At 37.9% G+C, this 15,932-nt stretch overlaps 1 protein-coding gene across 5 annotated transcripts in view; it reads left to right on the top strand.

Moving 5' to 3' along the window:
- Positions 1–296: 296 nt before the first annotated feature.
- LOC106875237 (corticotropin-releasing hormone receptor 2) overlaps positions 297–15,932 on the top strand; it is a 148,345-nt gene continuing 132,709 nt past the window's right edge. For all 5 annotated transcript variants that reach the window (XM_014923301.3, XM_089356747.1, XM_052970217.2 and 2 more), the window contains exon 1: positions 297–732. In XM_014923301.3, coding sequence (XP_014778787.2) covers positions 727–732 — 6 coding nt within the window. In that variant the 5' untranslated portion in view covers positions 297–726. The remainder of the gene's footprint in view (positions 733–15,932) is intronic.

The raw sequence follows: 15,932 nt of genomic DNA, 5'->3' as shown, positions 1-15,932 counted from the left end.
GAGTGCTCAGCCACTTGCATGTTAATTTCACGAGCAGGCTGTTCCGTTTGATCGGATCAACTGGAACCGTCGTCGCCGTAAGCGACGGAGTGCCAACAATGTATGTATATATGTATGTATGTATGTATGTATGTAGTCTTCGTATACACATGGAGGTAAATCTATGTGTGTGTGTCTGTTGTGTGTGTGTGTGTGTGTGTGTGTGCGCGTGTGTGTGTGCGTATCTTTCCGTATGTATGTATAAAGGTGTACACACGCATATGCATGGAGGAGGAGGTGGTGGAGGAAAAGGAGGAGGAGGTGGAGGAAAAGGAGGAGGAGGTGGAGGAGGAGGAAGAGGTGGAGGAATGCCACACGATGCTATATGAGAAAAGTTTAATCAGAAAACACGATTGTTAGTCAGTTATAGAAGAAAAGAGATGTGCTTGACATTCTAGACAACAAGCAAACATGATAATGGTAACCAAGCGATGTCAGAGACGTTGAATCTCACGTATATACACGCACTTAATATATAGATGTATATATATATAAACGTACACACTTTCACATGCATTCGGTTATATACAATGACAGCGGTCGGTACAATGATAGTGAATGCTACCGTTACATGTAAACGTTCTGCTGTATTTCTAACAATTCTCTTAAACTATTTCTAATCCCGTGGAATGGAGAATTTTAATTATTCGAACCTTCTCTGTCAAATTACAGGGGATCGAGGATTCAATGACAGTAAGTCGACTCCTTTATTTATTTATTTATTTATTTATTTATTTATTTGCTTTTCATTTCGTTGACACCCCTCATATTCATTGATTTCGTTTTATTAACAATGCACTCAATATATCTATCTATCTATCTATCTATCTATCTATCTATCTATCTATCTATCTATCTATCTATCTATCTATCTATCTATCTATCTATCCGTCTGTTGTCTTTATGCATGTATGTATGTATTCTTTCATTCTTTTACTCTTTTACTTGTTTACTTGGAGCACCGCCTTAAATGGGTTTTTAGTCGAAGAAATCGACCCCAGGACTTATTCTTTGTAAGCCGCGTACTTATTCTACCGTCTGTTTTGCCGAACTGCTAAGTTACGGAGACGTAAACATACCAACATCGGTGGGACAAACAGACACGCGCGCGTGCGTACATACACACACACACACACACACACACACACACACACACACACACACACACACACACACACACACACACACATATGACGGGCTTCTTTCAGTTTCCATTTACCAAACCCAGTCGCAAGTCTTTGTCGGCTCGAGTCTATAATAGAAGACATTTGCTCAAGGTGCCATGCAGTTGGACAGAACCTCGAACCATGTGGTTGGGAAGCAAGCTTCTTACCACACAGTCACGCCTGCGCCTATACATACATGCCTATGTACATAGGCACGTATTATATTGTATTATATTATATTTATGTTATAAGGCGGCGAGCTGGCAAAATGCTTAGCACGCCGGGCAAAACGCTTAGCGACAGGTCGTCCGTCTTTAGGTTCTGAGGTCAAATGTCGCCCGATATCGACTTTGTCTTTCAACCTTTCGAAGATGACGAAATAAGTACCAGTCGAGCGCTGGGCTCGATGTAATCGGCTATCCTCCTCCCCCCAAATTTCAGGCCTAGTGCCTATACTAGAAAGCATTATATGTATGTATGTATGCATGCATGCATGTATGTATGTATGTCATTATTCAGTTTATTTCAAGATTTCTTGCCAATAGAGAAAGAGCCGGTTTCTAACCTAGATCCAAGGCTACTTCATTGAAATTTCAACATCAACAACAAGGTATTTCTGTATATATGTATGTATGTATGTATGTATGTATGTATGTATGTATGTATGTATGGGTGTGTGTATGTGTGTGTATGTATGTATGTATGTATGTACGTACGTACGTATGTATGTATGTATGTATGTATGTATGTGCAGATTTGTATGTTTTATGTATGTATTCTCATGCATATAGTTGCATATGATGGAATTGACACAGCTGGATATATTACGGGTGGATATATTACTTGGGTGGATATATTACAAGGCGGCGAGCTGGCAGAAACGTTAGCACGCCGGGCGAAATGCTTAACGGTATTTCGTCTGCCGCTACGTTCTGAGTTCAAATTCAGCCGAGGTCGACTTTGCCTTTCATCCTTTCGGGGTCGATTAAATAAGTACCAGTTACGCACTGGGGTCGATGTAATCGACTTAATCCGTTCGTCTGTTCTTGTTTGTTCCCTCTATGTTTAGCCCCTTGTGGGCAATAACGAAATAGGTATTTCGTCTGCCGCTACGTTCTGAGTTCAAATTCCGTCGAGGTCGACTTTGCCTTTCATCCTTTCGGGGTCGATTAAATAAGTACCAGTTACGCACTGGGGTCGATATAATCGACTTAATCCGTTTGTCTGTCTTTGTTTGTCCCCTCTGTGTGTAGCCCCTTGTGGGTAGTAAAGAAATAATATATTACTTGTTGTGATAGGATAGAAGGAGATGGATAGATTTGTGATTGGGTATGATGGTGGTGGAAACACTTCTCTATGATGCTCGAGAACTGTGAATGGATAGAGGGAGCCTAAATGAGTGGGGAGAAGGGTAGTAAGAAATGCAAAGTTTGCGTGTAGAGATATGACAAGGCATGTAAGGGTAACGTAAAGGCACAGCAAGACAAAAAGTTAAATGTTTGATACTTGTAGGATTTTAAATTTTGATACAAGATCAGAAATTTAGAGATGAGGTTTCAAGTCAATCGCATCGTCCCAAGTACTTCATTGGTACTTTATTTTATCGACTTGTAAAGATGAAACGCTAAGTTGATCTCGGCAAAGCATTTTGTCTGTCGCTTTAACTATTCGCCAGTTCACCGCCTTATTATTAATAATAATAATAATAATAATAATAATAATAATAATAATAATAATCCCCATTAGTAGAGGAATATTCCAGGGAGATACGCTCTCTCCACCCCTTTTCTGCTTGGCACTGACACCTTTATCTGACATGCTAAATAGAACTGGATGCGGATATAAATGTTACAGCAAATCAATCAGAGCATCACAGCAAGCCACATCACATACCCAAGGCACACAGAGCTGCGCTCGGTAGTGAAGTGAAAGCACGCTATAAAAATAAAACTACTGAATAATAATAATAATAATAATAATAATAATAATAATAATAATAATAATAATAATAATAATAATAATAATAATAATAATAATATGGCGTAGTGGTTAAGAGCGCGGGCTACTAACCCCAAGGTTCCGAGTTCGATTCACGGCAGCGACCTGATTAATAATAATAATATAATAATAATAATAATAGTAACATCGATAGAAATGAGAACCCAGGTTCGAAATTTCCCCAAGACACCTGACGAAGGCTGGAGGGTATATCAGCCGAAACGTTGTGTTAACAACAAACAAGATGAGGACGAATATCCGTCAAATGTAGATAATGTAAATAATGTATAATAATAATAATAATAATAATAATAATAATCCTTTCTGCTATAGGCACAAGGGCTGAAATTTTAGAGAAGGGGCTCGTCGGTTACATCGACCCCAATACTCAACTGGTACTTATTTCATCGACGCCGAAAGGATGAAAAGCAAAAATAATAATGATAACACGATACCTAATGAAAACGTGACACCTGAAAAAACATTTAAGAAACAAGATGGAAAACAAAAATTAAACAATAGGAAAATTAAAACGGTGCATGGGCGATACCTCAGAGAAATTAAATGGAAAGACAAGACCAACACTTGGAGGTGGCTAAGGAAAAGTAATCTGAAAGGATGCACTGAGACATTGATATGCAACACTCAAGAATAAGCTCTGAAAACTAATTACACCAAGTTTCAGTGAATCGCTCCTTTGTAGGATATGTAGCAACAAAATCGAAACAATCTCACATATTGTGAGTGAGTGTATCCAACTGGCCAGAAAGGAATACAAAAGGAGACACGATGACGTGGCAAAGTTTGTTCACTGGAGATTGTATGAGAAGTATAGTTTTGAAAGAACACAGAAATAGTACGAACATAAACCAGAAGGCGTCACCGACAATAGTGAATCGGAGACCAGACATTGTTGTAGTGGATAAAAGGAAGAAAGAAACTAAGGTCATAGATACTGGCCATACATGGGAACGCACGCGTAGGTGACAAAGAGTTGGAAAAGGTTGAAAAATACAAACTACTAAAAGACAAAATTGCACGAATTTATGCAATGAAGAGAGTAATTGCTATCCCAGCAGTTGCAGAGGCTCTGGGAGCACTAATAACCTAGTTTGGGAAATATGTTGGAGAAACTGGAATTGACACGAGGGGAGAACATACTCAGAAAACTGCTCTGCTTGGGACAGTGAGGATTTTGCGATGGGTACTTGGTGTGGAAAGAGACCCAGTGAGACCTTTGACAACAGGCTGTTGTCCGCTCTTACAGAATTAACCGGAGCGAGTAAAATCGAGAGCTCTGAGAAGTAAAATGGAAATAATAATAATAATAATGCCGATGATGACGATAACGACCACAACAACAACAACAATAGTGGGTTCAAATTTTGGCTCAAGGCCAGCAAATTCGGGGTAGGGGTAAGTTGATTACATCGACCCTAGTACTCAGTTGATACTTATTTTTATCGACCTTGAAAGGATGAAAGGCAAAGTCGACCTCGATGAAATTTAAACTCAGAACAAAAGGACTGATGAAATGCTGCTAAGCATTTTTCCCGGCGTGCTAACGATTCTGTGAGCTCGCCACCTTAATAATTCCCCCTCAGTTTAGTATTAAGGAAGGCAAAGGCGGGGTATCAGTTCAGAAATAGTAATGAAAAAATTAACCATTTACATGGATGATCGGAAGCTTTTTAGTAAGCATGAAAAAGAGATAGATTCCTTAATACAGACTGTAAGACTCTTCAGCAAATGTATAGGCATAAAATTTGGCATAGATAAGTGTGCAATATTAGTCATGAGAAGGAGACAGGTAGTCAACAGCGAAGGCAACCAATTACCGAATGGCCAGACATTATAATCATTGAAAGGAGGAGAGAGTTATAAGTATCTTAGAGTATTAGAATCTGACAGAGTACTAACTACAGAAATGAAAACGAGAATTGAGAAGGAGTACATTAGAAGGGTGAGAAAGCTAATAAAGTCAAAGTTAAATGGTCCAAATCTAGTGAAAGCTGTAAATACTTGGGAAGTATCATTACTTAGATACTCAGCAGCTTTTGTAGATTGGACAAAAACTGAATTAGCAAAGCTAGACAGAAGAACTAGGAAGGAATTCAATATGAATGGAGGACTCCACCCAAGGGCAAGAGTAGCAAGATTATACTTACTTAGAAAGGAAAGTGGAAAAGGGTTAATATCAGTAGAAGACTGTGTGGAGTTAGCTATATTGGTAATAGTAAAGAAAGTTTATTAAAAGCTGCTAGAATCACAGTGCGGGTAAAATGTATCCCAGAAGTTATAGGTGCATTAGGAACTATCCCTAAAGATCTGAACAGATGGATAGAGGAAATAAGCATAAAAATCAGTTTAGTGCAGCTGCAGAAAACAGTGTTATTAGGGACAGTTAGGATACTTAGGAGGGTTCTTGACATCTAAGGCTACCTGTTGTAGCCCGAAATTAGAATTCTTTTCCAAGTCTAATCTGTTGAGTGCATATGAATAATAATAATAACAATAATAATAATAATAATAATAATAATAATAATAATAATAATAATAATAATAATAATAATAATAACAACAAGAGCACTCAGAGAGCGCAAACCTCCACCAAGGCAACGCCAACCTCCTCTCAACGATGCTTTTTAAAATGAGAATATCTGAAATAAACTCGACTGCACTCACAAACAAGAATACTAAAAATGAACCCGACCGCTCTCAAAAATTAAGTGAAAAAACAGGAAAAATAATTCAGAATCCTTGTCCGGTAACGGATCAATCTCAAAATCTAATCAGTTCGTGCCAGTCACGAGGCCAAACATCTCTGAAAGTTTCATCCGAATCCATCCAGCGGTTCTTGAGATATCTTGTCCAAGGACAAACAAATAAGCAAACACAACTGAAAACAATACCCCCGCTTTCGCTAACTCGGAGGTAATAATAATGATGGTAACCGCGATCCTCTACGGGCTGCTTTCTTCCCTTTTTTCATATTAAGTACTGAGCATTTGGTAATCTCAAATTCCATACCGATGTCCCTACCACACTTCTGGACTGTTTTGGTTAAGGAATCTATCTGCTTTTCAGATTTCCCAAACAATTTCAGGTCACCTATAAACAGAAGATGGTTCGATGATAGGCCTTTCTTCCCACATCGGTAACCCATCTTAACTTTCCTAAGTGTCATTGTTATGGGTATTAGTGCAATTATAAATAGTAACGGAGAAAACGAGTCATCTTGGAAGATGGCCCTTTTAATATTAACTTCTCCAAGGAATACATTACTTGAGTACAATTTGGTTTTCCACTCTTTCATGCTAAGCATCAGAAAATTTGTGATATTGTCAGCAACACCAAATATTTGCAGGCATTCAACGACCCAAGAATGAGCCATCATATCATATACCTTCTTAAAGTCAATCCAAGCCATAGACATGTTTGTATGATGATTTTTTACAATGCCTTAAAATTGTTTTATCGATGACCAGGTAATCCTTGGTACCCTGAGAATTGTTCCTACATTCTTTTTGTTCCCTTGGTAGTATTTCTTCCTGTGCCAGGAGAGTATACGTCTTTGCTGCACATATTCCAGTTACCATTCAGAGAGACCATAGGTGAACCCGACGGCAGTGGGTATAGATATTTTGGGATATTGGAGCTGGATGACATTCTACACAGAGAAATGAAAGTCAAGGTCAGCGAGGTGTATCAAAAAAGGGTGAAGACGGTGTTGAAATCCAACCTGAATGCCAAAAATTTGATTACTACAATGAATATCTGGGCAGTTGCGGTGGTCAGGTATAGTAGGTTTATCCTCAAATGGACTAAGGAGGAAATATCAACACTGGATAGAAGGACGAAAAAGTTGATGACGCTGCATGGGCGCTACTCCCTGAAGCAAACGTAAGCAGACTGTATATGAAAAGAAAGAATGGTGGCAGAAGACTAATTAGTATAGACCATTGTATAAGGAATGAAAAGAGAACGCTTGCCGAATATTTGATAAATATTGGTGAAGACCTGCTGCAATGTGCCGCGAAAGATATGGGTGTAAATGCAGATGAAATTATGGGCAAGGAAGAGTTTAACCAAAGAGCTGAGGAGAAGAGAAAAGAGGACTTTCTTGAAATGAGGATTCATGGACAGTTTGAAAGGAATACACAGGACGTTAAGGATAATACAGCATGTGGGCATGGCATGAGCGGAATGATTCGAAGCGTACCAGAAATGCAGACTGTGGAAAACGTGTGGAAAATGTGATTCACTTGGTAACTGGATGTGAGAGCCTTGCACAAAAAGAACACAAGCGCTGCCACGCTAAAATGTGTGTATCTTCATTGGCTCTTATGCCGTAAATACCAATATGAAGTAACAGAGAACTGGTATGAGCATGTACGAAGTAAAGTTATGCAGGCTGATGTAAAAGTAAAGATACTCTGGGACTATGATTTTCAGACGGATCGTGTAATGGAACACCGTCGGCCGGATATTGTCATATTGAATAAGAAAGACAAATACTGTCAGATCATTGATGTAGCCACACCAAATGACATGAATGTTGTGAGTAAAGAGGTTGAAAAAAAATCACCAAGTACTCCGAATTGAAAGTGGAAATGGCAAGACTGTATGGAATGCGAGAGGGTAATGTAAAAGTGATACCAGTGGTGATTGGAGCATTGGGCTCAATCCCATTGAAACTTCAAGACTTCTTAAGGCAACTGGAAATCCTATGCAAGATTGATGTCTTGCAAAAAGCAACCTTATTGGGTACAATTCACATCTTAAGGAAAGTATTATCTGTCTGAGGTCCTTGTTGTGACATGACAGATGACTAAAGACTCGGGTGCATTTTTACCTACACCGTGTTAAGAAGGAATAATAATAATAATAATAATAATAATAATAATAATAATAATAATAATAATAATAATAATAATAATAATAGTAATAATAATAATAATAATAATAATAATAATGATAATAATAATGATAATAATAATAACAAATTCTTTTATTTTCCACGAGGACCGAGAACATTTAGGATAATACAAAAACAAAAGTCAGTAGGAATTTACATAGACACGTGTAAACAATAAAAACAAATCTATAACAGCAATATTCCCCAACAGAAAAGTAGTAATAACCATGGGTAATCAAAGAACCCGCAAATCTTGGATCAGCTCAACGCTCACATGCAACTAGCCATCACTTTCCATATTTCGTCAGCTGTTATCGGCCTTTCGTAAAATTCTACATCCTCATCTGGGAGCTGCGGCAGGCCATCGAATTAGGCAGTAAAGACTATCTTTATCTTCGGTCCCCTGTCTACCCAAAACAGTTGAACGAAGTGATTCTGTAAAACCGAACACATTTACTTGGACTCGTGTCGTTTGTGCCCCTCCCGATCCGTCAAAGACTGAATTGTGGATTTGTTGCCATGTTGCGCCTCCGCTAGCCGAGCCCACCGAACGGCTTTCCTTCCCCCATGTCTTAGAGCACTCGCCCTAGCCCTGACACCACAGCGTTAAAGAATTAGTCAAGGGCCAAAGCTCTGCCAGCACGTCACTCGCAGTACTTTTCTTAAGCGCCTCTTCTAGGTTCCCAGTTAGCTCTCCCTCTAGTCTAGAATTCTCAGTTGCTATTTCCTTACTAATCCTTGTCGACTCTAATGTAACCAACCTTTCCAGGGTTAACCCCCATCACTTGGTGACGAATGTTCACGTCATCGTCCGCCTAACTAGATCTCTAATCTGGTCTCTGTAAACTTTGTGCGCTAGGAAAGACTCATTCACTTTCTAGTAACCAGGTCCTGCCTATGCAATCTGTCTAGGTCAACTGTACAAATCACAAATTTGTGATCTATGTAGCCGACTAAATAGACGCGTGAACAAATGATGTTATCCATACTTAATGACCTCAGAATAATCTATCTAGATACGATCTAGACGATCCGATGCAGTTTGCCGATGTCCATATTGGCGCATTCGGGAAATCCCATCGGTAGCTATAAGATAGTCGGATACGACTGAGAAGGTTCCTGACGCTTTTGTCCCACCACCCTTTATTGGCTACCATCCGTACACAATGTAGATGTGCATCTAAGTTGGCATTCTAATCACCAACTAACATAAAAAGCGGAACGTCCCGAGCAAAACCTATAGACACCTGAAGAAATCTGATGACTCCGCCCTTGCCAGGGCACAGACAGCTCCTAGTCTGAAGGTACCTCCCTTTGCTACTGCTCACATCCAGGACCATTAACTTACTGTTCGGGTCCAGGAAGATCAACCGTGTCTCAAGACCCTGGCCTTTCCGAAACAACACTGCTACTCCTCCTGTTTGGATAAAAGATGCGTTGATCTCAAAGTCATCGAAAATAGCCGTTAGAATGTGTCGGATATTCTGGTCTTCCTGATAGCTATTAAATCCTGAATTTATTGAGTTGGCACCCCTACTTTCAAGGTGACTACAGGCTATATTCATTTATACAACCCACTCTTAAAGCTGCCATGTTATGAGGAACGATGGGAAGAAGATAAGAAGTTACCTGTCTTAATTTACTTGTAAGTGATTGGGTCTCTCAAAAATCCTTTTCTGTGTGAGGTTCCATGAAGAGGTCTTGATGTAACTTGTGTGAGACCATGAGACATGGGTTCCCGGCGTCATGTGGTAAGCTTTCTCTCATTTCTCTTTATCTGTTTATTGATATCCTTGCCAGTTTGAGGTCCTTTGGGACTATCACCGCTTCTTTTGTTGAAAGCCTACCCTCTGTCCCTATATCTCCACTTAGTGCTATGTTTTTATGTAACATGGCAGTTCTTTTTTTTTCTTCTTACCAGCACAAAGTTGGATGTTGGAGCAATTTGTTGTTGTGGGTGGAATTGTGTATGCAATTAGTACTGTTTTTGTTTTGGTTGTTGTTGGGTCTGTATGCTTGTCTGTTGTTGCTGTTTTCCAAGCACTTTCTTTGTACGTGTAATATTCAGCCGTTTAGTTGAAGAGTTGGTTTCTCTCTCTCTCTCTCTCTCTCTCTCTCTCTCTCTCTCTCTCTCTCTCTCTCTCTCTCTCTCTCTCTCTCTCGCAATTACTCTTAAGCCGATAACTGACAGAAATATAAACAGCTTTTAAAAATGTCCAGCTTGAACTACATTTAGAGGAAGACATGGAAACAATAAACAATACACCATTGGCATGAGTGTTGTACAAACAAACAGGAAGTCAGATATTTGGGGACGCAGTAGAGATATTAAATTATACAGCCCTACAATGTGTGTGTGTGTGTGTGTGTGTGTGTGTGTGTGTGTGTGTGTAAGCGTGTATGAGTGCGTGTGTTTGAATGCTTTATGTATGTCTATCTGTCAATCTATCATTGTGTGTGTATATATGTATGTATGTATGTGTGTATATATATATATATATATATATATATATATATATATATATACAAGAAGAAATCCCTAATTACCTCCCCCTATCTAGAACTCTTCTTTCTCAGACTGGAGCGAACACGACACAATGAAGTAGAGGAATTTGAAAAGACAACACGAAACCGGTTATTTCTCAAAATACAATGTTTATATACCAAAAAGATTTTCTAACATTTTTCTAACATTTTTCTAACATTTTTCTGACATAATTTAAATATATACTTTAACCATGTAACACAAGCCTTCTGTAGTTTTTTCACTCTTATTATCTTTTATATATATATATATATATATATATTTATTACTATAATTTACTACAAATTACACCTTCCAATTTGACACCAAACGTTTAACAGCGAATGTAAACGTTGCATCTCCACAGTATGCGCGTGGACAGTAAAAGAGAGGACACCTGTACGTTTCGACTCTTGTTGGATTCGTCATCATCAGCAGTATACCTTATTTAAGTATCCTCGAACAAGTTGCTTAGAAACCCATTCATATTTGGGCCACGGTACATTGGGTAGACCAATTTTCATATTTAACATTTTCATCTGGCAACGAGATCGAACATTAAATTACAGGTTGTCAGATCGATAGAGAAGATCTATTCTACATTATAGTAATAATACCTTCGTTTTATTATAATTTATATTACAGTGTACAATATTATATATTCATTACGGTCAATCTTACCAATCGGTTTTGTACAGGGTATTTAACCGGATGTTAGATGATAGCTCGGTTATGTAACACCATATGCTCATCAGGGTCAGCTGGAATGGAAAAAAAATATGATTACTACTCTCTGTTATTGGAGGTGAAAAAGTACATACGGCTTGCACTCACAATCTGGATGTGTTTTTTGGTACCCCAAGCAACTACGAACGACAACGAACACTAAAAAGAGTAAAAAAAATAGGTCTGTTACTGAACAACTGTCACAAAGGATGTGTATTAAGTGAAGTAAGTTTGTGCAGAACTTACCACATACTTTTCTTTTCATTGTGTAATCTGGTGAACAGTTTGTCGAACCAGACACGAAATGTATGTTAAGGGAAATAGTGATACTAAACTCAAACAAATTAACGTTGATCCCACTTACTATTGCAATTGACATAGTATGGAAAGAGCTTGTTCTCGAAGTTTGTTTAATAATACAAACATATGTCTAAGTGAATCGCAGACAAAAACCGGATCACATAAAACAACATATAGAACTGCCGTGTGAAACATCGATCTACCAACTACAATGGTTGTTTTGATAGCAAATTTAGGATGCAGTTTTCTGTGACTGGTAGCATGCAGCCAGACTAAATAATCCAGCCCCAAAAAACATAAATACATTTTGTTATTCTCCTCGCATACAGAAAAACGAAGCCGCTCATCGTGATATGTGGGTCACTCGTCAATGGATAACACTCCAACCATCACTTTCCTACATAAATAACTTCATAATAAACAGTATTTTACCCTTTGAATCTGCAAGAATGCTTTAGCGAGCGCGATTTCGTTTGACTATACATTTGGGAGACTCGAAAGCTGGAGACCACATAGTTTTGTGTTTAAGGCTAAAGATAACGATGTTTCTGCCAATTCCATGTAGCCACTCGACTTTACGTCTTCCAGGGGTATAATAGTAAAAAATAATCTCACCTGCAAAAGTATTTTCGCGAATTCAAGGAATAAAATCAGACACAAACCATAAGCTAGCTGAAATCATTAGACTAATATATCGTGCACTTAGTCGGTGACATGTTTAAATACTGAATATATATGGCACAAAACTCTAGAGCTTTTGACTTGCTTGAATTGACTCCTTGAGAAACTTCCATTTATTACACATTATATAATTTAATTTCGATGAAGACAAATGTGATTGCATAAATACTTGAAATACACCGTCAAATCATTTCTCGACTAACAATTTCCTCCTTCGAAGTAAGTTGATTGAATATATCCGGAGACTATTGATATAGTTTGACGGTTTGGATAGGATATTTTTTTTCTTTCTATTAAGAATTCAAATAACTTAAGATAGCAGCATAGTAACCATTACCAATTTATTAACAGACATATCTATAGCTAAGATATAGCTATTATAAACTCTTTCCTTACGTTATACATAGCTTCTATTGTTACTCGCTGTGATAAATCAGATAAGCGATAGTAAGGTGTTAATAACAATAATTGATTAAGTTAAACGACTTCATACTCTATAGCTGATTCATTGAATACATGCCTCGTATATTTTATTAGTTAATATTAGTCAACCTTATTCTTTTTTTGTAGTTGCTTGCAAAACGTGCACCAACAGATATGGAGATCCTCAAGTTTACGTCTGATTTCACCAGCCAGTATCCTACTTTGATTATGACTGGCGGCCCGTGACGATACATACATACATACATACATACATACATACATACATACATATGTACATACATATGTACATACATACATACATACTTACATACATACACATATGTTTGTGTAAGTGTGCATGTATGTATGTTTGTAAGTATGTATATACGAATATATATGCATATATATGTACACAAATATTATGTGTGTATATATATATATACATATATGTGTATGTATATACATATATATATATATATGTGTGTGTGTGTGTGTATGTATGTATATATATAAATAAATATATATATGTTTATGTAACTGTACACACGTATACACACATATATATATCCCACATGCGTGCGAATATAGAATATTATTCAATAAGTATACAGTTAATATTAATTATAGCAACAACCCTAACATGAAACAATTATATCACATAAACTCAACCCAACTACTGAGGTTGAATGTTCATACAGTAACTCTACGGCTACTCGTTGAATGGATCGTGGAACGCTGAAGTAATCATTTATGAGGTAGAACTGAAATCAATGGATGCGAACTAGAACATCAACCTAAAACGATATATCGGTTTACGAAGGACCCTTCAAACAAAGATTTCATAAACTACACCACCTCGTTCAGAAACATCGAGAAAGGGAATGTTACCAAGCGTGCAAGCTACGTTTAGAAGTTAAAAGAGAAAGAAACGAACATAAAATCAACTGGAAGATCGCCAAAAATTCCTGAACATGCATGAATGCTACCAAGAGATACAAGCTCTGCATTGTATAAAACATAAAGTATAAATCTATGGAACTAATGAAAATCAAATTTTAGAGGCCCCGTTTTTTCCTTGTAAGCGTTTGGCCAAAAAATATTTTTCAAATATTTCTCAAAATTTCTCCTCATTCTTTCCAAATTTTCCCAATTTTCCGAGATTTCTCCTCTTCGCTCTTCCCCTCACTCTTTCTCTCTGTTTCTCTTTCTTTTCTATACCAACCTATACATAAGAGAGTGTATTAGCATGTATGTATGAGAACATGTACATATGAATGTGTGTGAATACGTGCGTGTGTACCTACGAGCATATAGGTGTGTGACTACCAGTGCATGCATGTGTGTGCATATAAGTGTGCCACATGTCTGAACAAAACTAGAAGTTGATAAGGGAGATAAATTTTGTCCAAGGCTGGTGTAGAACCTATTTCTTGCTTTGTAATATATTAAAATAATATATTTTTTCAATTTCAAATCCCTTGCTCACAAGTTCTGAATGGAGTGAGGGATAAATTGCCGTTAAACATTACGATTGTTCTTGAAGAGCTCTAGTCTAAGATAGATTTTTTCGACCTAATGGAGGTTCAAAATAATTTCCATGGTAATTTCGAAGGAAATTCAAATCTGAAGCTGGTAACGGGCTTTTCTGTCTTGGAAATATATATTTTTCTGAATAGCAAATCAATTACTAAGACATAAATTTTTTTTGCTTATTTGTCAGTGAAAAGTGGCTATAGTTGGGTAACCAATATCTATGAAGGAATTTTCCCTCGCGTATGTAAGGACTGAAAATATTCATTTTAGCATTAAGGCACAATTTTGGTTCTCACATTTTCCTTACAAGTATACTTTTTCTACAATGCAAGAATTGCATCTCTTAGTAGTATTTATGGCCTGAATTTTCGGTGATCTTCTAGTTGATGTCACATGCATATGCATATGTGCATGTGACGCATACACACTCACACATACATATACCTGGAATCAGGTGCCTATAGGCTCTTTAGGAAACCAAATGAGAAGTTGTCTTACATTAACACAGATTCTTGCCATCCAGCCATAGTTTTCAGGAACCTGGTTAAGGGTGCCAGCAAGAGAATCTCTAGCTTGTCTTCAAGCAAAGAGATCTCTGCTGCTACCGCCCCATACTACAACCGGGCTCTGGCTGCTAGCGGTTTCAAGGATAATATTAATTAGATGCCAGACCCTAGCCCTCACCTAAGAGAAAGCGCAACTGGAAAGTATTGTGGTTCAAACCGTCATTCTCTTTAAACGTTAAAACCAGAGTAGGTAAGATTTTCCTAAGTTTAGTTGATAGATACTTCCCCCAATAGATTTAACAAAATATTTAATAGACATACCCTGAGATTATCCTTTAGCTGTGCACCTAGAGTAAAAAAGATTTTAGTAGGTTGACCCAGACCCAAGGCTGAGGCAGGATCTCATTCAGGAGTAACACAATTTTTCCACTAAACGGTCGCTGCAATATGGAAACAGTTGTTTACGAAGCAGAAGCAACAGCAACAGGATCCAGTGAACAACCGACTGTGCGGAAGTATGTGGGAGCAACGGAAGACCCCTTCAGAACCCACTTTAACAACAGGTCCTCATTCAACATCCCAGAGAGACGTAACGCCACAGCACTAGCGAAGCACGTTTGGACTTTGAAAGAAAACACCACGGAGTACAACATAAAGTGGAAGATCCTAGAAAGATGCAAACCGTACTTCAATAGCAGCAGATCCTAGAAAGATGCAAATCGTACTTCACACAAATTGTACTCCACATATATACAAACTCCACACACACACACATTCCACACCGCACGCTAACATAACCCTCTCCCTCCCACAACTTCATCCTTTACAGAAAGAAAGCAGATCAACGAACACAGCTATATACACCTACATCCCCGGAAAAAATTATACATATGACACGCTACACATAGCACACACCTATCTCCACAGAAACACCACATTAATAATACACACTTCAAGATAACTCTTGCCAGTTTCACAGCATACCCAACCAAGAGACATAAATCCTAAACTAATCCTCTGGCCCCTTTTTCGTTTCACCACCTTTTTCACAGCAGCCACTGATCGGTTGTGCTAATCTACCTCCGACAATAAAGAGCAGTCACCATATTCCCTTCCAT

This window comes from Octopus bimaculoides, chromosome 8, assembly GCF_046866305.1.
Source record: "Octopus bimaculoides isolate indiv1 chromosome 8, ASM4686630v1, whole genome shotgun sequence".
Taxonomy (NCBI): Eukaryota; Metazoa; Mollusca; class Cephalopoda; order Octopoda; family Octopodidae; genus Octopus; species Octopus bimaculoides.
The sequence above is the reverse complement of the archived record's forward strand: the minus strand, read 5'-3'. Positions and strand labels throughout refer to the sequence as shown.